Genomic DNA, 25,680 nt, shown 5'->3' with positions numbered 1-25,680 from the left:
TGCAAGTCCAGTCAACCAACATTATCCAAGATAACGTACTCCACTCCAGATTTTCCTTCTAGCCTCCCCCAGGCCACACTCTCCTGAGCTCCTCCAGGTTCAGGAGAAGTGTGTCCTGGAACTGAGTGGGCTTGAGGTGTATAGTGTGTTACTATGGTCCCCTGGGTCATTATGGACCACTCGGGGGGGAGGGGGGTAACAGGCCTGGCAAGAAAATATCCTGTGACCTCTCATGCACTTTTAACCCCAGTCTGGAAGGAAGGACGCCATAACTGCCTCCTCCACACCATGTGACACCAGGCCAAACAATGCACCGCTCAGCTGAGACCTGGAGAGTGGAGTGTGTCTGTGCCTCTTTGTAGCCGCTCCATTTCAGACAAGTGCATATGTCCAATTACGGCAACAATTGCTCCACACACTAAAGCAACTTTTTTTAACAGAACAGAAATACACAATCTTTCTTTCCCTAACGAGCTGCTTAGGAAGCTGGACAGGGCTTCCAGTGTCATGTGCCACAAAGGCCCGAATCAGCCGCTTAACAGCCTCCGATTCCAACAAGAAAAATCACCAGTATACAAACAAACTACAAAACAGCCACAATAAAAAGGTAAAAAGAATCAATTTGTCATTCAGACAAAACCTCCCGGAGATCACGGGGCCATAAAATATTCAACCTCCACCCCCATCACCAACTTGGGTCGATATTCTGCTGGCAGTGGGAATATTTTTACACCAGCTTTAAGTACCTGCCTTAGCGTTAAAGAGCCTGACGGCTTCAGGCTCAGCAGGTAAGGAGCTGGTAAGTGCAGCACATCTGTGATCAGGGTTTGCAGCTTGCAGAGAAACAAGAAGAAATTGCACGGCATTCCCAAAAACAGAAGATCAGTTTACTCCTGAGCAGCAGTCGCTCTGAGGGAAACTTCTAGACTATTACAGAGCTTTGTGAAAGCACTAATGAACCTTCACACATATTGCCATGTTACAACTACAAACCCGATCTATTTTAAAAGAACTGTATGCAAGTACAAAACAAAGTATTGCATAATTGTGAGATGGAAGGAAATGGATGCGTAGTTTTTTTTAAACTCTTTTGATAAATAAAAATCTGAATGGGGAGTAAATTTTTATTCAGCCCCGAAGTTAAAAAAGTCTAGACACATTTACAGCAATTACAGCTGCAAGTATGTTAGGCTATGTCTCTAGCAGATTTGTAACATTTAAAGGCTGAAATAATTCCCAGATTTTAATAGTAAAACAGCCAAGCTCAGTCAGATTGGATGACTATTAATTGAAGTTAGGTCTGGACTTTGAATGGGCCTTTCTAAGACACCAATATGTTTTGATCCAAACCATTCTTTTGTGTTGTCCTGCTGGGAAGTGAACCTCTGGCCCAGTCTCAGGTCTTCTGCAGCCTCTAAAAGATTTTCTCCAAGGGTGTTCCTGTATTTAGCTCCATCCATCTCCCCATTAACTCTGACCAGTTCTCCCATCCAGGCCCAAAACGAGCCTTCCAGCAGCATGTCGCAGTGGAGGTGGTGTGTTTATGGTGATGTGCAGCATTCATGTTTAGCCTGTTGGTCAAAAATATTTTCCCTTATCTGACCAGAACACTTTGGACATGTTTGCTCTCTTTGTCTGGTCTGTCAGTTCAGGTTTAGGTGGTCTTGGCAGAGTTGTAGTTATTGCCACAGACCTCCCAGCATTAGCTGATGGATTATACCAGGGGTGACCAACTCCAGTCCTGGAGAGCTACCATCCTAGATCTTTTAGATGACCCAACATCTGAATTCCCTTATCAGTCATTCAGTTGTGTTGCAAGAAGGGGTGCATCTAAAACATGAAAGGTTTAAGGGGTATGAATACTTTTACAAGGCACTGCATATGTAAAAAAGAAAGTTCTCATTACTGTAAATATTTTACATCAAGTTCTAGCAAATCTGGCATCTTTCAACAAACATTTAGCAAATTCTTCAGAATCAAACCTCACTACCAAATTTTTTTCACAAAAGTAAAATACAGGTACATAAGTGACCTTTGACCTTTAAAAATGAACACAGATTTTAAAAGACAAAAGAACACAGCATCATGTTCTGTACCCACTTATTCAAGGTGGTGGAGCCTCACCTAGCACTCAAAGCAAAGATGAGTTGAACCCTGAGCAGGACGATCACAAAGTCAAGAGACCAAAATCCACACAAACTCTCACCATTCATGTATTAAAGTAACATGATGCGGGATGAAGCTGGAATACCCTCTTGTCTACTTTAAAAACATTAAGACAAATTCTTTGTAATCTTTCTTCTTACCGACAATCAGATTTGATTTTCTCCTGGAGAGCACTCGGTTTTAATCCCTCTTCAGTTAACAGGAATTTTAACATGAAGTGCTTCAAGTTTTCCTGAGCAGGGTTAATGAGCACAAAGGAACACCAGTATATATTTTAGAAATCGGTTTATAGGTCCTAAAATCAAGAGGAAATCCTTGTTTTAATAACAGTGAGTTTATGATGGCTGGTTGAATAGAAATAAATGTCTTACTGTGGGTTTTTGCTTCAACTGATGAAGAAATCTGTTTTGTTTAAACTGGATATTTTGTAAACTACAACAAACATCTGTAGCACACCTTTATTTGTTTTGGTTGTAGGTCTGTTCTACGTTCTAGGAGCTTAATCAAGAATATATGTCAGCTTTAAAGAAAGATTCAACAATCAATCAAAGTCATAAAAGTGAAATACAAGGACCCAAAAACTGCAAAGTGAGAAAGAGAAATTACTTTATACTTTTTAGCTTTTTTCTTCTTGTTCTCCTCTGAGCCGACGGTGTATAAATGGTAGCGTTATCGCCCACTAACAGGCTTGTTCATGAGGTCCAAACGGCTCATGTTCACGGACATTGGGAGATATGTCAGGGCGCTTAGATTCCACGGAACGACAGTCCATCTAGCAATGAGAAATATTTTTCCTCGTACATTAAAAGGCAGGTGTAGGAGTCCTCTTTCAGCCAGCTGACCACCAGTGCACAGAAACATGTGGAGGAGGGGTAGTACAGCATCACTCTATGCCTCACACAGCTGAAAGAAAATCTTGTGACCCTAGGACGTCATCAAACTACAAACCACAGGAATGGTTTAATGGAAACTTAACGGTTTTGAAAGTGTGACTTTTTCAAACCTAACTAGACCTTGGTAAGCAGCCTCTGCCGCTGAACCATCAATAATCTACACAACAAAGAGAATAATGCCAGTCAGTCAGCCTTAAATACAGAGGTGCAACCAAAGCCGAAGCTTCTTATTACATCTTACTGGCTCTAAACATGTTTTGTACTACTCAGCCTGAATGCGAAAACAGAACAGAGCTCAGAAGCTTTAGTTTACTGCTCCTTGTCCTCCCTTGATAATGTTACCGCATCTGTCCGCTGCAGGATGGAAGAGTGGAGAGTGGCCCTCTGCTCAGGCTTTTATTGATCTGTTCAGATGCATTTCCCTGGTATTTCTTTAATCCAAAACACTATAGCAGACATCCTTCAGAATCCTAGAGAGAATTGCATTTTAGGTGTATATGTGTGCTTGAACCCCACCACATAAGTGATTGGCTGTTTTCCAAGGCACCACTCTTCTTTCGCCAGGTCACACATTTAACAGCTTTTGCTGTGTGTGGAGGAGATACAAGGACTGAAGCACTACTGCCAAGTAAACATCTGACTGTATCTGTCTGCTTCACTTACCCACAGTTTAATTAGAAAATACAAACCATAAACCTATTATGTTGACTACTGAGGAAAACACCATGATCAAGCATGAGGTAGGGAATGTTTTAAAAGGCAGGTAAGTGAAAGCTAATATCACAAACAGATCCAATCAGCTCCGGGACTTATTTTGTTTACTGTTCAAGGTAAAGCAAAACAGAAGATTGGTGTCTGATGCATCACAGGGAAACATCCGTGGTTGGATACAGTGGAAAGAAGATGGGTATTATAGGATGGATAAGCTCCGGGACACTACACATATACACCAATCAAGGCCTCAGAAAAACTTAGCTGCCAACTATGACCTACAGAAATGTTGTCCAGACAAATGTTTTAAATCGTGACCAACCTATTTGGTTGTGTGGCTATTTCAATAAAAGTATTTTCTAAAATCTGAAATACCTCAATTAAGTTCTTCTATCAGCTGACCATGCTGAAACAAAATAAGTGAACTGCTGCTTTTTTCTCATTTACTGCATTCCTTTCAAAGTTGGCAAAAAAAAATTAAAAATCTAAAATAACTTATTTGATCCAGCCAAACACAGATACGTTGCAACAAAAGAAAACTAAAAAAAGCAAAAAAAAAGCTGGCATCTCCAAGAACCACAAGAGACGAATAAAGTACAAATTCTTAAACAAAAACGCTAAAACCTCTTCCAATAAGCTCATAGCCATGACCACTGCCAATTTGCAGTGATTAAATTGGAACTTTATGTTTTATATTTAAAATGTTCAACTACAACACTTTGAACACAACACCCACACGGTAAAACATGATGGTGGCAGCATCATGCTGCAGGGATGCTTTTCTTCAGCAGCGCAGGTAAGCCTGTCAAGAGTTCACAGGAAGACGGATGGTGCTAAATTCAGGCCAATCCTGGTAGAGAGGCTGTCAAAGAGGTCCACCTTCCAGCAGGACAATGAGCCCACATTGTCCGGCTGACACCACACAAGAAAAATGTTCTGCCTAGAACATGTGTCAAGAACAGGCTGCAAGAACTCCCAAACCAGGCCCACAGGAACAGATTGCCATTTATTTCTTGCAGGTCTTGTTTGGGTAGTTCTTGCAGCTCGATTCTGACACACATTCTGGGCAGAACATTGTTCTTATGTGGTGTCAGAGAAATATGAATGTTGTGCACTGCAGTGGGAGAGACCTATGAAGACCTCCTAGGAGTTCTGCAATAGAGTTCTTCTGAAGTCGAAAATGTCCTTGTTCTTGCAGAAAACATTTCTCAGTTCTTGTCTAGAATTTACTTTAATTCTTTAATTTACAGTTGGACACAATGGAGTAGGTTTAAATCAAAGCATATTCATGTGTTAGAATGTCCCAATCAAAGTCCAGACCTAAACCCAATTCAGAATCTGTCACAGGACTTAGGCGGACTCAGGTCGGCTCCATATGAATGCACGCCACTCGTGAAGCATTGATACCAAATGTTTATGTAGAAACACATCTGAAGTATCTCTACCAACTATCAAACAGTACCTGATTTTGTCCAGTCATCAGTCAGTTCAAGAGAAATCTCTCATCCCTTAATTTCTCCTCAGTGACTAAAGAAACCATAAATAAATGACCAGAATTAGCACATGGCTAATCTGCATAAGAGGAAGCCCGCTGGCAGGGGATGCTGCTCTCAGAACAACGTGTCATGGCCCGGGTCAACGGTGGAGATTGCAACTATTCTAAACCATGTGCACGTGAGTGGGTGAACATCATACTCACACGACAACAGGGATTTGTAAGGGGGTGAGGAGGGTTGAGCGAGTTTAGTGGTGGGAAGGTGGCGAGGCGGTGGCTGAGAGGAAAGCTTGAGTCAACAGGGCCAGGTGCAGCAGATAGACCATGAGGGGAGAGACGATAAACAACTGCTGCTAATTTAATCCGCCACATGGCCTCAGTCCAGCGCGCACACACCATTGTTCTGCCTGGAAGCCCCACGACACGCAGCACAAGACACCAGCTCCAACACAAGGCAGCTAAGGCCGGCCTCATATGCTGGAGGAGTTCCACGCATCACATCACAGTGACACAGGACATCCCACTGTCTTTAAAACCCCTGTGAAGCAGGACCTTAGTTACTCTGATCAACAACCGGCTTCATTTCACGCCAAATTTGGAAAGCACACTGATCACTAGCTGTTCCATCAAATAGGCTCCTGGTTTGTTTCCAGCGTGATCGGCCCTGACCAGTGATGGTCAAATAGTTTTCCATTCAGTGGATGCACCATTACCAAGAGATAAAAGGATACGGTAACAACACTCTTCAGTGTGGATGCTGTTACTGACGAAGGAAGGCTCAAAGTTAGTCGTTTTCAGAACCAGTGAAGTAGTTAAAGGCAGAGAAAGCAGGTGGAAGGTGTAAAAGGAAACTTATTTATGACATGTCAGACATGTTAAGAGTCGGTTCAGGCAGCAAGACAGCAAGACTTCCGGCAGATGCTGGGTAAACTGAACATACAACCTCTGTTTTTATCATTTGGGATTTCAGCCACGCTGGATTTGACATTTCTGATGGCTTTCGGAAAAGCTAACCAGAGGGTCTTTGTTTCCTAGTGAACACACAAAGGGGCCGCTGTTTTAGTAACGCTATCTGCTGCACGAGCACTAACAGCTAGTATGAGATGCTGAAGCTAGTTTGAAATGTTAAACCTGTGATGATTTGGTGAAAGACCGGTCTCATACAGGTGGTGCGACATAATCTCTGGTTCTATTCTTAACCCTTAAAGAAAAATCTGAATTGGCTTTAGCAGATCAAAGCTTTATAAAAACTGGAAATCAGAAATTGACAATAAAATTCTGAATGGTGAATCGCTACTACCAAACATCTTTGTTTATTAAAAGTGTGGCCCTTATAATGCTTTCGAGCGGCCCCCGACTGTAGTTCAACAATGGTACAGATTCAGCTCACCAGGAGAGTTGGTTGATGCAAATGAAGAGGTTTTTCATTTTCTCAGGGCAAAGTTATCAGACAGATTACAATCTTCCTAATAACATGAAATTTATAAGGTTAGTGGCTGCTTACAGCATATGGTAATTACACCTTGGAACATGAATGAAGTACAGAAATACATTCATTTTTAAGTGAACAACCATGATGTTGAAGTGTTACTCTTCTCCATGTTTTTGTGATCATCAACAAAGAAAACCAGCTGAAATAACGAGTAAAAACCACGCTCACAAGTTGACGAGCTGCAGCTTCTGCAGACTATATGCATCTGTTCCATTCACCACTGTTCACTATAGCACATTGCTGTGTGGTTAGAAGGCTGATATGAATCAAGTTTTTTGTTGAGCTGATAACATCAGTTGTACTTTCATAGAAATGCAGCTCAGCTCTCACAAGTATACCAGCGACTGTTCATGAAGCTCTCCCATGAAGAACAGCAGCAGATTTTAGCTGCTCTGGAGACGTGGTGGAAGTCTAAGGGGGGGCAGAGATCAGGCAACAGTGACGTAACACCTAAAACGCCTGTCGGCTTGAAGAATGAAAAAAATATGACAAAAGGGTATGCTCTTAATTAAAAGATTTATCTGAACTGTTCCACCTTCCTTCTGACCGCTGCATGACTCAGAGTGAAAGTGAAGATTACGAGTGGCGCCGTCATCCACATAGAGCAGAGGCAACGGCACCCCCACTCACCCAGATGTTCACCCAGCTGTTCACAAGAACTTCTAAAGATGCTCGGCAGAGAGAAACCGGTCTGGCACACGAGGTGAGGGTAATGAGAACAAGACGACGACGTTCTGGCCTGACTCAGAGACGGCTTTGAAAAAAGGGCCAGAAACTTCTGATCAGGTCCCCAACAAACAGACTGATGGTATTACACTTCTCTCTTACAAGCGAAAAATAAACGATGCATTATTATCGTCTATCAGATTAATACCAACAGGTCCTGACTCAACAGAATATGTCAGTCATGCTTAATCCTGCATTTAAGCAAACAATGATAGTGAAACTAACTGGTGTAAGAAACAGAACATGAAATGAAGATATAACCTAGTAGCACCAACTGGTAAATATGGTCTTATCTGCTCGAAATACTGAAGATCAAAACCAACAGCACACATCCTGACGTTCTTCTCCTATACCCTTTAAACATGTGCTTTTGGCCTTTGGTTGATGGGGTTGTGCTATGTTTTTAATGTTCTGTAAATGATCGTGCTACTGCAAGCTCCTCAGGAACATTAAAGTCCTGCCTTATATTTTTTGAAGGATAAAGCTAAATCAATAATAAATTCATTTAAAATATCAAGCTTCTCCCTCTGCTAAGACACGGGGACACAATCAAACTTTTGGTTGTTATGGAAACATCCTAATCCTACGCAACAATGGACATGATTTAGAAAGCTAATCCCGCATTTGATTCAGAGCAGATGTGAGGATCAAGACGCTTATTTTGCATGTATTGCAAGTGTAACAATCAGACATCTGATTAATCACTAATATACAGTGTAAAAAAAGACCAGAGCCAGAGAACAGAACCTTGTGGTACTCCTACAGGACATTTCTTTCTGTTTGATAAATATGGTTTCATCCAAATAATTGTTGGTTCAGAAAGAGCGTCATTTTCGACATGAGAAGAATGTCAGCAACAACAACCCTCATCAAGTAGCTTTCACTTTTTTCATAAAGACAGAATTTGCTGGATCTGCAGAATTGTGAAGGCTAAAAAAAAAAAAAAAAAAACTGAATAGGGTGTAAAGGCAAAAAAACAGCTAAATTTTAGATTTGTAAATTCTTTCTAAACCACACGGAGAAAAAAAGACCAGACATTCTGATGGGTCAGGTAGAAGAAATTAACAACTCCATCCTCAAAAATTTAAATAAAGAAATGAATGCATCCTTCCATGAAAACAAACTCAACAGATTAGTTTCAATTTAACAGTACTGCCTGGCACAAAACACAGGTTGTTGGATAAGAATATCACTACCGGCTGAAAGAACCTGTGTACTGAGTGGGAATAAGGAAGAAAAACAGTCCTATCAGGAAGATCAAAACAGCTCACTGTGGCCATTCAATAAAAATAAAAGCAGGTTCCCTGCTGCCAGGCCTGTCACTTCAGCATTACAGCTGCATACTCGAAAGAGGGAACATCCAACCAGACTGCCAGCTGTCAAGCCGTCAGCCTAAACTTATATTTCCAGGTGACAGCAGCTGATTCCAAGGAGAGAGACGAGGTGGCTGTTGTTTTATTCGGAGTTACCTGAAGGCCTTTCAGTAGGGTGAGCATGTGGTTAATGAACAAACACCCACACACAACTTTTTATTTTTAGCTATTTGAATATTTGTGATATCTAAAATGATGCACAACAGACTAGTAATGATGTCTGTCGTCCTGGAAAGCCTAGCTTTGTTTTTAAGGAGCACAGGTAAAGCTGCAAAGCTGCTCAGCTCACATGAGAAGTTTACCAGGAAAGCTCATGGATCGAAAGCAGGCCCCTGTGCTCATCTTCTGCTCAGCTAGGCCAACGGGTTCCTCCATCAGCAATGACTCCTCCCTCAGCACTGGAGGCAGGACAACGATGGTTGTGCCACGGCAGGCGCTGCCGGGAAGGATGCTTATTCAAGCTGACCACCGGCACCCTGGACGACCTATTACGGAAAGTGTGTCACTCACTAAGATGCCAAAAATACCCACACTGCTGAATGAAGCAGAGCCACTTAAGGCCCTGGCTCTGACACTGGCTGTCTCATGGTGAGAGACAAAACACGGACACTGACATAACACACACGTACAGCCAAGCCATCTGAAGACAATACAGAACTCATCTAAAGCTCACTCTCATAGCTGTACTTACATGACGGAGTTAACACATCATCGCCATTAGCAGGCCAGTAGTAAGGGAACCTCTCTAACATGACAACATGCCAGATAAACTGAGGAGGACAGTTAGAACCAATGAGGTTGGTTATTTGCATACTCCAGAACACCTGATCATTGTGATGGAAATGTACAAAACAGAAGTGAGGAGAAGTAACAGCACACTTCACATACAAATGTCTCATGTTAGCATGAACTTGGCAGCAAGTGCGTTGACACCTGCAACACATGCAAGAAATCGGTCTGGTTCTTCTGCTGACCACTGGCTCCTGATTTTTCACTGTTAACCAACCACAGCTTGATTACCAGCAGCTCTATGTCAGCCCTTTAGATGCTAAACGTAGAGCTGTTAGTGGCTAATGATTAGTCACAGTATTCTCACAGCATTGAAAGCTGTGAACACCCCTAAACTGATGGTCAGATTTTAGCCGACGTTTAGTCCAAAATCAAGTTTTAGGTAAATTAAGCAATAAATGATTCCTCTTAGAGATGCACTGATTGCAGTTCATGTGTTTTATTAGTGATTTTAGTAAAGCTCTGAGCTGCCAGTCTGAATTTCACTCTAAAACCTGTAATTAATAGCATCTACATCTTTAAGCTGGCTTCCCAATAAAATCTTTACAATGAAATAAAAACTAGAAATAAGAACAGCACCAGGTCACAAAGGTTCTTCTCTCAGCATGACTGGAAATATGTCTTTATCCTCCAGGTCATTAGACAAAGGTGTTTGCACGAAATAAAAACCAACTGAAAGCTAATTACAGCTTGAATCATTAAATTATTTTTTGCACACACGAAAATGTAGAAATACACAACATCAGAGAATGTTCCACTTGTTTCTACTATATCCATGTCAAATCACTCAACACAACATTTCAGCTGGAAAAAGCTGGAATTTACAGTTAAATGCCTTAGCTTGTTTAAACATCCATTTCATTAAAACTATCCAGGTTCGTTTACCGTAGCACTGAATGAACTAACCTTTTAGTAACCCAGACAACAGTCAATGACCATGTGCCCTCCAAAGTTAACGGTATGCAGCATTATTCCTAAAACAAGCTCACCTCTTTATGTGGTGGCCAGCGCTGTACAACATTAGGATATTCAATAATGTTGGTGAATGTTCCTGCTCCTGGCCAGAATCTGCAGTTTTGGCATTTAACAACTGAGTTAGATTTTCTTTATGACTTTACCTCCTGACCACCTCTTCACTTTTTAAAACTTCTTTAGTTGCATCAAACAACGATTCATCCATGCATTGTCGGTACCGGCTTCTCTCTGCAGTCACAGGGGGTGGGGGTGGGTGTGAGGGTGGTGCCTATAACCAGCGACCATTAGGTGAGAGGCAGGGTACACCCTGGACATGGCTAGAACCATGTGTCATAAATCTAGATTGGAGTCCAACTGCAGATGTTGGGACAGGGAGGCAAATGTATTAAAATGTTAAAAGAAACTTCTTTTTTGTATGTGACACATGAAACATTTGGAATCAAACGCACCACAAATTACTTGATCACATGCTAAACGCTGTGGCGCAAAAACAAAAACCGTACGTCACTTGGAACAAACTATTCCTACAGTGAAACATGGTGGTGGCAGCATTATGCTGTGTGGATGCTCTTCTCCTGCAGGGATGGAGAAGCTGGTAAGCATTGCTGGGGAAAATGCATGGACCTACAGAACCTTTTAAGGGCTCTAAAAGATCTCAGCCTGGCTCGGAGGCTGCATGTTTCAGATCAAATCATATTCATGTTAGCCTGGCCCGTCAATACCAGCCTAAAACTAGGAGTCACAGGGGACAAGCCTTGAAAACTGATGCTTACAAACGCTCTTCATCCAACCTGACTGAGCTTCAGCATCTGTTGAAAAGAGGAAAGGGCAACAGTTTCAGCTACAGATGGACAAAGCTGCTAGACTGTAAGACGCTATGAAATCCATTTGAATATTTCCCAAAAATTCTGTTTGTTTTTTTTCCCCAAATTCCATTTTTTCCATTCCAACCATATTTGTTACCATAAAAAAAAGGTAATTATGGAATGAATAAAAACTGTCATTCAAGATTCACAACAATTATAACAAAGTGCTGTGGTTCAGGAGAACATGGAGCACCTCTGCCATGAAAGTTTTCTTCCATTAAAAACGCTTTACAGTTATACGGATGTCTCATGAAAAAACAAAACTTGCAACAGGGCCATTGCTACTGTTATTTCTTCCATCTGTCAGATATCTCCATTCTTTCTGTTTAACCCCCAGTGCTAAACTTTGCTACGGGTTTTTTTTTTCTTTTTTTTGGAGGACATCAGTGCTTCAGCGAGCCTTGTCGAGCCAAGCCGACCCTCACCTAACCAGATAACAACTGGTACAATGAAGCAAATACTGACACTGTATGACTTCCAGAAATATTACAATACAACCCATAGGTGGAAAAGAACCTGACGCAAGTATCAGCAGCTCGTGCATTGCTCATAATTCTTTCTTTCTGCTGTATATATAAACCATTAGTCTTTTTTTTGTGCAGATCAAAGGTGAAATGTGTATAAGAGCAGGAAAGCATAATTCTCCACCTTTTGAGTATCAACAGCTGCACCTATTTAAAGGTTAACCACTTTATTTTATAAAAACCCCCCCCCCAATGCGTCATGTAAATGAGCCTGTAGTCCCGCACAGACTCGGAGGAGGATATTACTATGCTAATCTGGAGTATTTTCGAAGGTAAATGTCAAAAGAAATGAATTACTTTTACATTCCAGCGTGCCCTGATGCAATAGCCTGGGTCTGACATTTGTCCATGAGGTGCCTGATTTTCCGACTGTACAGTCAAATGCAACGCAGAGCATACAATTATTCAGATCAGGCTTTTTCACTATCTAGATGAGTTTATTAACTTCTGAATCCCAGAAAGATTTCAACAGCAATCAGACAGCTGGCTTGGAAGAGCTTCTTTTCAGTCCTTTTTGTTTTAATATTTTAAATAAACTCTGTACAGAGAATGTTGAGGGGAAGAAATGAAGATTTCACAAGTGGAATGTTATTGAAAGACAACCAGAGGCAGACTTTGAAAGCGTAACTGCGGTTGTCAGTGGGGTGAAAAAGGCTGATGTTAGTACACAAAGACGGATGCCTGGTGACACGTGGAGTAAGAGCAGGTCAGAGAGACTCCTGAGGCGGCGCGCACACACACTCTTACACACACAAACCACAAAGTAACTGCCGTACTTTATACACAAATACACACAGCTGCCAGGAGCAGACGAAGATCATTCACAAAACACCCCCTCCCTCCGCTGGGTATCACTGACACCATTTCTCCCTCTTCCGCACATGCTACCCCAGTATCTCACACACACACAGTTGCCAGGAGGCACCGCACTGTCCATGTGGCCTATAGAGAATCATTACTCAGCAGTGAAGACTTAAAAGTGGAAAGTAAAGTTCGCCTTTTAACTCGCATTCCTCCGCTCGCTCCAACAAAGCCATACTGGACGGCAGTGGGAGCTCCTCTTTGGGTTGTCTGTGGAACTTGGTGGTGCGTTCGCTGAACACAACCAATTCAGAAAACGCTGTTCTGGTTGTCAGGAACAGCGTGAGATTCTCTAGTGACTGCATACTGCGGAAAAATACTGCTGGATGAACCGGCTCCATGCTACAGTGTTGACTAGTTTTCAACAGAAGTGAAGAAGATTTTACTCCATGTCTTCCTCAGTCTGGTGACCATCCTGATGAAAACACACACTATAACTTTTTGCTGTTCTGCTCTTTGTAGATGGACAAGAGTCAGAGAAGCAGTTGTTAATTGATCAATTAATCAGCCACCTGCTTGTACAGTGCCTGCAGACTAACAGACACACCACTAACTTGTCAACAGTAGTTTAAAAACAGTGAAACCTTAAAAACAGTGATAAGAGGCCATCCTGTAGTTTCGTCCTTTTTTAAGAAATAAACATTTTCCAGATAGCTGTAGATTTTTAAGTCAAGGAAAAGTTTAATACCCCTCTTTAAGCCAGCTGACAAACAGTGTGCAGCAAATAGGCAGGGGATGGGATATGTTGTACTACTCTAATCTCCATGACGCCAGTGAAAACCCGGGTCACTCCAGCACTTTTTCTGAAATTTCATGAAACGGACTTTCAACCATATGTTTATTAGGACAGAAAATATTTGCAGCTTTAAAATGGCAGCGTCTGAAAACCTTAGAAAACCTTAATACCAAAAACCAACCCAGGCCTAAATCTCAACCAGAAACTCAAAAAACATCCAAATAACATATCCCATAATAAGCAGCTTGGATAACATTGGAGAAAATTTGCTCAAATTGGCTTAGTTCAAAATAAATTGTTTTCCTACACTGTGAGCATTTCTCCCTTAGGGTTGTTAAAGAAAACATATTTCAGTATAATTGATACTAAAGAAAAGGCCTTTTTTATAACCCAAATTTGTGCCGAAAATCAACAGAGGGGTTTTCATCTTCCCAAGATGGTACGCAATTTCACACAGCAGCGCCACACGCACACACCCACTCAGCATCTCCCCTCCATGCAGCCGTAAATGGAAATAGTCATGGTTGTAGTTGTAAAATGGCAAATATGTCTGGAGAAAAGCCATTAGTTGAGAAGCATTGAGTGGTGATATTTTGCCTATGAGGCAGACAAACAGGAAAAACTAAAGGAAGTCAATTAATCCTGGTGCTAGCTGTGGCTACAGAGTGATGGTGAACCGATACTATAATGTTTAGAATAAATTTGAAAAGATTCTGTTTATTAATCATTCACAAATAAACAACAAAATATCAAACTGATGCTGGCGGCCCATGTATAGAGTGGCTTCGGTCCTTAATGTGGCTGTCCCCAGGTTCGAGTCCCAGCCACGGTGACCTGTACTGCATGTCTTCTCCACTCTCCACCACCTTTCCTGTCTGCCTACTTTCAAAAAAAAGAAATGACAAAATAAAGGCCACTAGTGTCGCAAAACAAACAAACAAAAAAGAACACATGATGTTTTGGTTTTTTTTGGAGAAGGACTAGAAGTGTTCAATTTACAATCACCTGTTCTATTCATATTCTAGAAGGTCAAACCAAACAAAGTCTAAGATAAATGCAACCAATCAGGCTGGTTTCAGTTTTCTCTGAGGTCTGACCTGCTGAGTCTGACTGTAAGACGATTCATATTGTCCTGCTTGGGAGTGTAACGCATAGAAAAAATGTACTGCAGGCACATTAATAGATGTGGTGTTTTTATCTCATGTTTGCTAAAACTGAAACAATCTATCAAAGAAGATGCTGAAAATTGACATGTTTACACCCTAAAAAAATCCCAGTTTTGATTAAAGGTGCGCATCGGATGATCAGTGATTGGCTAAGCACCTGCTTTCCTAAAGGGATGTGCCTCCCACCACCACCACCTTTTCTTCAACGGAGCTGTGCCTCCACCCGTATGCATATTCCAGCCTATCTTCAGTTCAGCAATCCAGAGAAATCTTTTTCTCTCTTACCAACATTGTTCCAGATTTTATAACACGACGTGATCAAATCTTATCATTCCTTTAATGATTTAATCGGCTCAGCTTGACACATTGTTTGGAAGTCTTGTGTTCTAGAATAATGGATAATATTAGTTTGAAACTAATTGTTTTTTTTATATTGGTCACTTTTGAAAATAAGACCTTGTTTTTCAATAGGGTTCACCTGCATGAATGAAACTTAATATTTATCTTTACAGTTAATAAAGAAAGAAAGTTTTTTAGATTTCTTTAACAGTGAAGCAAGCGAGCTTCCCCTGGGGTAGAAAAGTACAAGTCCACCAACCCAAGATTCCAGTAGAAGAATGTTTCAGTGTATTTTCCTTATTTTCCTCCCCATGGTTTTGGAAAACCTGTGCTTAAAGATGCTCTGAGCCCAATTGTTTCATCTGTGGAGCGCATCATTTCAGCTCACCATTTCAAACTTCTCTAACTCACATTTGGACTCAGGTTGGTTAATGATATTTCAGGGTGATCCATCTGCCTGTGGCTCTAATATTAGCTCCATTATGTCTGCGGGGAATTACGTCTTGCTGTTATGCTAAGCTAACTTTTTACCACAAGGAATGGTCATTTCTCTCTTATATAGAGACCTAAGTCAAGTCAAGTTTATTTAGATAACGCTTTTCAGCAACAAGGCACTCAAGGCGCTGTACAGAAGGAAAAACATTACAATGATACAGAAAATCAAACAATAGAGGTAATTAAAAAAAAAGAGAATAGAATGATGGATAAGAAAATGAAAGGAACTAATAATGTTTAGATGGCCCAGTCAAAGGCCACTCTAAACAAATATGTTTTTAATCTTAATTTGAAGCAACTTAGGGTTTCAGCGCTTTTACAGTTTTCTGGGAGTTTTTTCCAGATTAGTGGAGCCTAAGAACTAAAAGCTGCTTCTCCATGTTTGGTTCTGGTTCTGGGTGTGCAGAGTAGATTTGAGGGAGAAGACCTGAGAGGTCTGGGTGGTTGATACACCGACAACAAGTCTGTAATGTATTTTGGTGCTAAGCCATTCAGTGATTTATAGACTAACAGAAGTATTTTAAACTCTATTCTCTGAGCTACAGGGAGCCAGTGTAAGGACTTTAGAACCGGGGTGGTGTGCTCCACTTTCTTAGTTCTAGTGAGGACGTGGGCGGCAGCATTCTGGATCAACTGCAGCTGTCTGATCGACTTTTTAGGCAGACCTATGAAGACACCGTTGCAGTAATCAATTCTACTGAAGATGAACGCAAGAATTAGTTTTTCAAGGTCCTGCTGAGACATTAGTCCTTTAATCCTGGAGATGTTCTTTAGGAGATAGAAGGCCGACGTTGTTACTGTCTTTATATGCCTCTGAAGGTTCAGGTCTAAGTCCATCACTACACCCAGGTTTCAACCCTGACTGGTGGTTTCTAACTGTATTAACTGAAGCTGTGTGCTAACTTTTAAACGCTCTTCTTTTGGACCTAAACATCTAAAAATGAGGTGTTATATAAAATAAAGGAAGCATTGAGTCAATATTTGCCTTTAGGATTTTCTTTTAAATTCACTCATTCGAAGAATCGTTGCAGCTGATTCCAGTCGGTCAGAAAGTCAAAAGTACAACCTTCTGCCAATCAGTCAACGAACTTTTCATTAGCCCTACAACATCTAGCTAACAGCGCTGTTTGGTGTGAGCAATGTTACTGAGGGGGGAAGAAACTCAAGTCTGTGATTTTGTAGTGTTGGGGAGGTGTTTAAAATGGATGCAAAGGGGGGTTAGAAAGCTATTTCAAAAGGAAACTTTTATGACATGTCTGCAGGTCATTGAGGCTAAAAGAAAGCAAGAGAGAGCTAGACTTTCAGAACATAACAGGAAGGCTGAATACAGCAAAGTTGCTTGTTTGGATCCTTTTGAGCATTCAACCTATAACATGCAACATGGTAACGGGTAACAACTAGAGTTAATAATCATTCTTAATGAAGCCACAGCCACATTTTGTATTAGGTGGTCAAAGTTCGACAAAACTGGAGAGCGGAGATGGGCCACAAAACTTTAATCCATGCGACTTTAGCTTTGATGCCGATCACAAGTCAGTCAGTTAGGGAAAAATTGCTTATTTCCAACCTGGTAAACTGATCAATGTTTGTTAAAAAACTAAACCATCAGATCCAACCTAATCTGCTTAACTGATTTTTATGCCTACATAAAACAGAAAAAAAATAACCTTTCTTTGGAGTCAGTCTAAATATTTCAATGGGTAATTAATCAACCGGTGGTTTTCCTAAAAAAAGCATGGCTCTATAATTGTCCGAATCCAAACCTGTAAAAACTCTGTATTAAGTGATGCCTTTTGTTATTGTGCGTATATTAAGAGGCAGACAAATGCTTTAATTTGTTCTACTTCTCAATGACAAACCAGAGGTTGGTCTGTGAATGATCAGGTAGACCAGATTCAGATTCCACCTTGGCTACCTCTGAGTAAACATCCACATTAAGGGTGTATTCACACTTACCACTTTTGGTCCGCTTTAAACGGACCAGAGTTTGATTCACCCCTTGGTCCGGACCTTATGTCCTCCCCTGGTCTGGACCAAACAACCGGTATGAGACCCACTTTTTGAGGTGGTCTCGGTCCGCTTCCAAACGGACTTTGGTGCAGTTCACTTATGGTCTGAATACGAACCGGCCCCTATCCGAACCCACTGCAGAAAACATACATCTCTTTGGACCTAACAAGCCACCGTATTCGATAGCAAAGGTGTACGTTATACGCAAATCATACCTGGCCAGCTGATTGTCGCAACACCGGGCATGTGGGACCGGGCACGCAGAGCACACCGTCTTCTTAGGCGTTCAGCACGCATTGTCGGACGGGGTTCCAACATTAGAAATGGAACGTCTCAAAGTCTGTGTTGAATGAGCTGCTCTTCACCCTCACAATAATATCGTAGCTTTAATAACGGCACAAATATGAAGAACAGAGGTGCTGCACGCAGCATGTCTACAGCTGTTTTCCTAAATTTCCGGGTATGTGCTCTGTCCCGCCCCCGTCATTTCTGTCCAATGGGAACAATGAGTGTCACCCGCGTGGCTTTGTTTACAAATAATGGTTCACTTGCAAAAAGTACAATGTGAAAACAAACCGCACCAAATGAAAAAAATAAAATACGCTTTTGCTCCAGACCAAACAAGTGGACCGGAGGACTTTCCTGGTGTGAATACACCCTAAAATATTTCTCTGAGTGTCTTTTGCACGTTGCAGTCAAGATCCTTCTTTGGTTGAATGTCAGGTAAGAGTGCATCTATTTGCAGTAGTCTTAGTTTGGCCCTTAGTGTCCCCAACGGTGGGAATTTCTCTAACGAGCAGACCAGGAATCTATGATTATGATTCAGTTCATACTGAATCGGTCTGGGATGTCAGCCTTGCGGAGCTGAGGGGGCATCCCTGATGGCTCTTTTCCACGTGCCAGACCGGGGAAACACCTGGCGTTACGCCATCCTAAACAACCCTGCTTCCCAGAACCTGTTTGTGCCAGTCATGATGAAAGCCGGCAATATTACCCCTCCGCTCCTGCTCAATTAAACACATTAATCCATCGATCAAGCAGCCAAAGGCAGGTGAGAGGCACCATAAAAAAAAAAACCTCCGTGGGATTATTACAGGAGATATATCTCCAGCAATTAAAAACGGCCAACAAGGCTGATGAATGAGAAGTTAAAGCATTTAATAAACCACACTACAACACAGCCAGGAGCACTTAGAAAGGAATGTTCCTGTGCAGTGGATAAATAGTAAAAAGCTGTGTAGACCACAGCTATGATCACTAGAGATGTGTAGAAAAAACATCTACATACACTGAGGGAAAATAAAGAGATTGAAGCAGCCGTTTTGTCTAAATTTTAGCTCTTGCCACCTTTTAGTACACTTAACAGCCTCAAATAGTTAAATTAGCATCCTACGCTTCTGTCACCCAAACAATATGAGTGCGTCTTACAATATTTCAGCAGTAAGTGTTTGAAAACTTGTTAGTACATGTTAGTACATTAAGTAGAGGGCAACTGCAGTCTCACACCAGATTATGTTTTTGACATTAAATGAGTAAACACAGATTTTCATGTTATGATAGTATGATGGTAAAATTACAATGATTTCATGCTTTTACCACAAAACCTAAAGAAAAAAAAGAATCTATAGCACAATGAGTGTCTGTGTAATTTGCAACCAGAAATACTTCCAGTCGACCAAATTTATGGTTTTTGTTATCGATGGGAAAGCATGGTAGTCTTCTTTCAGCCAGCTGACCGGCAGTAAATTTTTTTTTTTTTAAGTAGCAGGTGGGGGAGCAGTCAATTCTGCGCTACCCTATGTGCCATAAAGCCAGAGAAACCTATGGTTACACGGTTATGGTACCATAATAACTCATTTCTATACTTCAGACCAGTTGCGAGCAGCAAAGCCCCTTTCATTTGGTTTTCAAATGTCATTAAGATTAAGAACAAGAACCTCAACAAGAGTAAAAGGTTTTAATGGTTATGCGTTGAGCTATGTAGCAGTGCAGCAAATGCAAAGCAGAATTTACTCATCTTTTCATGCAGAGTATGGAACAATAATCCTTTATATTTGCTGAATTAATAAATGTGGTGCTACCCAGAGCAATTTTTCAGTTTTTGTGTATATGACAACCGTCCTCCATACCCATTTATCCTTCCAAGGTTGCAGGCCGGTGTCTATCTCCAACAGTCATTGGGCGAGAGGCAGAGTACACTGGTGAATGTTTTAACTGCAAGGTGTCATTAACAGTTTTGAACAGTGCCCTTGAATTAAACTATGATCGCCACAATACTTCCAAGACTGCATAGAATATTATGCATATTCATATTTTGCCTCTTCCTGAGTTTGTCATCCTGTTCATCAATTCGCACAAGTTCAGCAACCAGACAACTGGTTAGTGGACGATGCAAGCCTGTTTGTCCTTAGTAAAACCGAAGAAACCCAAATGTTGCCAATCGATTGCCCCCAGTAAGGAAAGAAGGATCCGCTACTGAATATTGACACTACCATTGATAAAAAAAAATTAGCATTTTGGTGCATTTTTAACAATGTTAAAATGTAATTGGAACAAAACTGAAAATTCAGATATCTAAACAGAATCCATCACCAAAAGCAAACATTAAAACTATATACTATACTACTGCATTGTCCCAGCCAAACAGTGACCTGGAATGCATGCAAGAAAACGGTATGTTTCTATTGAGACTAAACAGATTCACTTGATTGATGTAAAATACACAAAAAGTGAAATGTTAAAAAGGAAGAGGGTCTTCGTGCAGCATTAACCCAGAAAACTAACAAAACAACACAGAGAGAGGGCTTTCTGGCAATGTGGCGATCCATGGTGAAGAAACAGACAAATTATAGGGGTATCTGGTCTAACGTATTGTGAGCTGAATACTTTCACTGCCATTCAAACATTACTCCCTGAGTGCAGTACAAGGCTGTAATATCTTGTTGGGATTCAGGAAAGCGTCAATCATTATGTGTAAAAATCTGTCATATTCCAGCTGAAAGCAACAAGCAACAGCAGCAGCACTAATCTAGAGGAAAGTCTAAATTGGTGAAGACTACATTGTTAGGAAAGAAGTACTACAAAGAAGTACAAAGTTGAGGTTCTTGTACTCAGACAAGTTGTGTTGGAATTATTCAAAATACAGACAACATGTGCCAAATCATCCAAAAACAACTGGCAAAGCCTGAGTACACATAACCATGAACTTCTCCACATTCGGTCATTTTACAACCAAAAACCTTAATCTGTTATTGGGATTTTATGTGATCAACCAAGTTAAATGTCAAAAAAGTGACATCTATTTGCATTTACCCCCGTTTACTCTGAAAGCCTTAAAGAATCAATACAACTGAAATCTAAGTATAAATACAACTACTTGTTAGAACATTCGTGAACAAACAGCATCATGAAGACCAAGGAACAGAGCAAAGAGAAAAGTTGTGGGGATGTTTAAAGTATGGTTAGGTTATAAAACAATAACCCAAGCTGTGAACATCTCTCAGAGCTGTGTTCAACCCATTATCAGGAAGAAGGATAAATATAGCAGAATTGCAAACCTACCAAAACATGGCTGTCCACCTAACCTGACAGGTTACAAAAGGAGGTGCTCTGGTCATTTAAGATCAAAACTATTGCATATTGCATGTCACCCTAAACACACCTCCCTAACTGTGAAATATGGTGGTGGCATTATTATGCTGTGGGCATGCAGTTGTTTTGGAGGGACAGAGGATAAACACCATGCAATCATGGAAGAAAAGCTTTGAGAGGCAGCAGACGACCTGAAACTGGAGACAAGGTTCACTTTCCAGTACAGCCAGCTCTACATTGGAATGGTTTATACCAAAACATATTTATGTTAAAATGGCACAGTCAAAGTCCAGACCTACATCCAATTGAGAGTCTGTTGAATGACTTGAGAACTGATGTTCACAGATGCTTCCCTCCAATCTTGACAGAGCGTGAGCCATGTTTCAGTGAAGAATAGGTAAAAATGTCGGTCTGTAGATGGGCAAAGCAAGTCGAGAGATAACCTAACAGACTTGCAGCTGTACTTCAAGCAAAGGGGTATTCGACCAAGTACACAAAAAAATAATCCATTGATGTTTCTGATTGTACCATGACAAAATGTGAACAAGGTTAGAGTAAAGGTACTGCAAGGGCCTGTAAAGTGAATATAAAGAAAATCTAATAAAATCTTATTCCCCATAAATCTGTGCTATAGCATCAATTTTAATCCACATATGTTTTAACAGGAACGTTCTGCATCATACACAGGACATAAACTGCCAATAACACGACGTGGAGTAAAACACCACACGTGTGCAGTATCTCATAGGAGAGAGGAGCAGTTAATCACTAATGACATGGAAACCCTGCCAATGGAAGTAAAGTAGACAATTGTAAACCTGCAGTAAAAAAAAAAAGAAAAGTGTGACTCTTGGCTGACACCTTGGTTTGCTTGTAAACAGAACAGCAGCCAGTCCAAGTGTCACATGGCAAAGAAGACATCCAGCTTGTGGTTCTGCTTCTGCGCACCTGATCTGAAAACAGTGGAGAGCAACACTATAAACAGTGGCTACACGACCACACCTACCCTATCTGCTGTGCTAGAGTCAGTGTACTTGGAAGGGCAACCCGCCCCCCAAAACAAAACAAGAAAACCCCAAGTGTACATCTGTGCTTAAGCAATGAAAATGATAAGAGTCTCGACAGAGAGGGGTTAAGCTGATCACACAAATAACAACAAAAAGGTACATTCACAACATTACAGTCAACATGCAAATTACTGCAGTGAGAGGAAGTGAGCAAACTGTTCTCGGAAAAAATGCTTGAAACAACTACAACCAACCCGATTTGTATCGTTCTGCTGTTTATAAGGCAAATGATAGAGATCACTTAAGATGTTTGAAATTAACATGATGACCGACATTAATAAAATAGGAAGGGGGGTTGACATTGTTTAAATTACACTGAAAATGCCAAATAAGACCCAGCGACTGTGCTGTCTTACACTGTGGAGGAACACATTATCTGGGCAGAGTGGGCTGTTTTTCTGCAGCCTTCCATTAGAGGCAATTATAAATGGCCAAGAGCGGAGGAGCAGGGAGCCAATCAGATCTCAGCTCGCATGTCAACTCAAGACCAACTGTCTCCTGGCTCTGACAGCAGGATTTTTACCTCCATAATTCAAATCCCAAAGCAAAGGCAATCTGCACTTTGCCAACTTGAAGCGAACGGGGCCACGTGGAAGGAGAGGAAGCGAACCGAGTCGAACCGAGCCGCTCGGAAATAACCTCTCCGTCAGGATGAGTCATTAGCGGTCACCAATCGCACTTTTGATCCGAGTACACACATCCCCGAACACGGATTATTTGCGAAAGAAGCGGATTCTTTCACCGATGTAGAGGTCTATTTTGCCTGTAATTATGAAAATACTTTCTAACGGTCATCGCTGTCATTTGCATCCTGTTTATAGCCCTGACGGCCGCAGAGACAACTTTATCTCCCCCCCCCCCCCGCCCCGAAGGGAGCCAAGGATCAAAGACAAGCAGTTTGACCGCAGATCGTGACAATAATAAAAGCAGGAGCTTTAATGATGTCAACAGAAGGAGAAGCTTTGAGAAGGAAGATCACCTCATCTCTCCTTTACACACACACATATATACACCAGTTCTGCTCACTAACTCTTGATCTACTTAGTCAAACTCCTGCCCCGTACCGAGCAGGGACTCACACAACCCCGAGTCGACTCTTGCAGCATATGCACCTTTTTCTCCGTTTAAACACCATTGCAGAGGTGGTATACAGAGCAACAGAGAGGCAGCCATTTTATAGAGCTCTTGCTTCACAGACAATGGCTGATCCAATGCAAAATGCAGCTCAACATTGCCTCTTCTCAACCACTTGCCCTGTCAAAGTGAGACAGAGTGGCAGGTGAAGTTTACCTGGCTCCTGCTGGGTGGTTGTCCAGTGTTTCCCGGGCTAATGGGAGGCGGATGATGGGTCCTTTGTTGCCAACCCGGATGGACCCCACTATACTGACTGCTGCTCAAATCTCCTGTTCCCTTGTTAGCCCCTTCTTGATTGTTGTAGTCTCCTTGGGGGTAGTTTGAGTAGCTCCTGGCAGAGCTGGGGGATGTCAGGAGCTGATTCAAAGTTGGCGTGGATGTAGGTTGCTGGCTCCCCATGTTATACCTCTGGTTGTTGTAGGAGGCAGCCATAGCAGTGTTTCCTCCTGCTGGCTGCTGCTTGACTGGCTGCCCCCCAGCCGCCGGAGGCTGGTTGTTCCGCGGGGAACTCATGGGCCCGTATCCCTGGCCCTGGTATGAAGTCCTGTTTTGGAACGGGGTGTAGCTGTTGTAGTTGTTGTGGTAGCCGTGTTCGTGTGAGTTAGCGGGGTAAAGGTCCATCATGCCCGGCCCCGATGCAGCTGCCATGCCAGGGCTTTGTTGTCCGCCATGTTGAGGAAAAGGGCCCCGGCTGTAGTGCTGGTTGTAGCCATAAGGAGGTGGAGGAAAGGGTCCGGGGTGGTGGTGGCCCATCCCGGGCAGGTTATTTCCTTCGGGCCCGCCTGTATCATTCTGATTGCTGCTGTTATTATTTACCCTGGGTAAATTCCCGTTGCCGTTCTTCATGTCAGGATCCCCTCCTCCCCCAGCGTTCCCAGCATCGCTCCCGTCCTGCAGCTCCTTCTGAACCGGAGATCCCGCGTCAGGTCCCGTGTCCTTGTTTTCATGCTGCTTCTCACCCGGTACCGACTCGTCCTGTGGGTCCCGGTCCGGCTTTTTGAGTTCGGATGGCGGGCTAGTGTTGAGAGCAGCGACGCTGGCGACCTGAGCGGCCATGATATCCCCCTCTCTCTCGCCTCCACTCTTTCTTTACCTCTCTTTCAGCACGGCGACTCGCTTGCTGTTAAACTCCGAAGAAGCATTGGATAATAATAAAATTACATTTGTAACAACATACCCGTCGTCCCGGTTCATTCCCCCCTTGTTCCTCCGGTCGCACCGGTGTCGGGTAATCCACAGCGACCCCGTTTAAACTTCAAACAGAGGGTAAAGTTTGTGAGAAAGAATGTATAAATACAGAGCCAGGGAAATGAATTTCACCGACACCAGCCACTGTGCCTTTCTGTGCGTGTGTGTGTTGGGCAGAGAGGGGGGGGGGTCTATTACAGAACGAGAGCGCGAGCTAGAAATCAACCAGACCAACACGAGGCTCCGCGAGACACAGCCATCTTACTGACCTGTCGCGAGAAACGTAAAACCTGGAGTGGAGTACAGAGCGAGGTCTGGCTCCGGATTGAGCTGGCTTCCGTGTTTACATTGTTGTTTAAAGCTAGCAGGAGGCAGATGCACTTCCAGACATGAACAGGCTTTAACTATAAGTGGTGCAGAAAAATGCTGCCTTATTAAAGAAGTAATCAATGTAAAGTAATTATCATCCAGAAGTCATATTAAATATTAGGTAAGTTAGGATGCAGGATATTTTATATTTTAAATGATTGTAATTTTACAATGCTCTGAACAACACATAATCATTTCTTAGTTGATTCATTGATTTATCTACATGTTTAATACAGATGATTTTTTACATTTCCTTTTAGTAGTTTAAAACATACTCATTACAGGAATTAAACTATTTTATTTTAAGACTTTTAATAATTAAGTTAAACCATTCTTTTCCCAGGATTTTATTGTTTTACAACACACAACTTTAATGACCTTTAAAAGAAGAATTGAGCACAGAAATTCGAATTTGCTGTGGATTTTCTCTAATCCATGGGTCAATACTGGGGAGCTTCTAAAGGGCTGGGCTTGATGATATTAGGACGGCTCACCCAAACCTATAAAAGTTCAGGAGTTTTAAGGTGCGTTGTATTTGTACCTCGAAATCAGATTTTCAAAACTCCACATAAAAAAAAAAAACAACTGTGCCCCTGAAGTCAGAATTCCAACTTGGAAAGTAAGAACGCTTCAAGCAGCCTTGAATTCAATATTGAATAGGGCTGCTGTGTCTAGTGGTGCCCTAGTGGTTAGAAAGCAGAGCATTTGCATCCT

At 41.8% G+C, this 25,680-nt stretch overlaps 1 protein-coding gene across 3 annotated transcripts in view; it reads right to left on the bottom strand.

Annotated features, from left to right (window-relative positions):
• Nucleotides 1-24,826, bottom strand: part of arid1ab (AT rich interactive domain 1Ab (SWI-like)) — a 73,064-nt gene extending 48,238 nt beyond the window's left edge. For 2 of the 3 annotated variants that reach the window (XM_047383432.1, XM_047383433.1), the window contains exon 1: nt 23,566-24,826. In XM_047383432.1, coding sequence (XP_047239388.1) covers nt 23,566-24,465 — 900 coding nt within the window. In that variant the 5' untranslated portion in view covers nt 24,466-24,826. The remainder of the gene's footprint in view (nt 1-23,565) is intronic. The other variant, XM_047383435.1, reaches the window with a different exon arrangement.
• Nucleotides 24,827-25,680: the final 854 nt, after the last annotated feature.

This window comes from Girardinichthys multiradiatus, chromosome 13, assembly GCF_021462225.1.
Source record: "Girardinichthys multiradiatus isolate DD_20200921_A chromosome 13, DD_fGirMul_XY1, whole genome shotgun sequence".
NCBI lineage: Eukaryota > Metazoa > Chordata > Actinopteri > Cyprinodontiformes > Goodeidae > Girardinichthys > Girardinichthys multiradiatus.
Note: the sequence above shows the minus strand (reverse complement) of the source record. Positions and strands in the feature narration are given on the sequence as shown.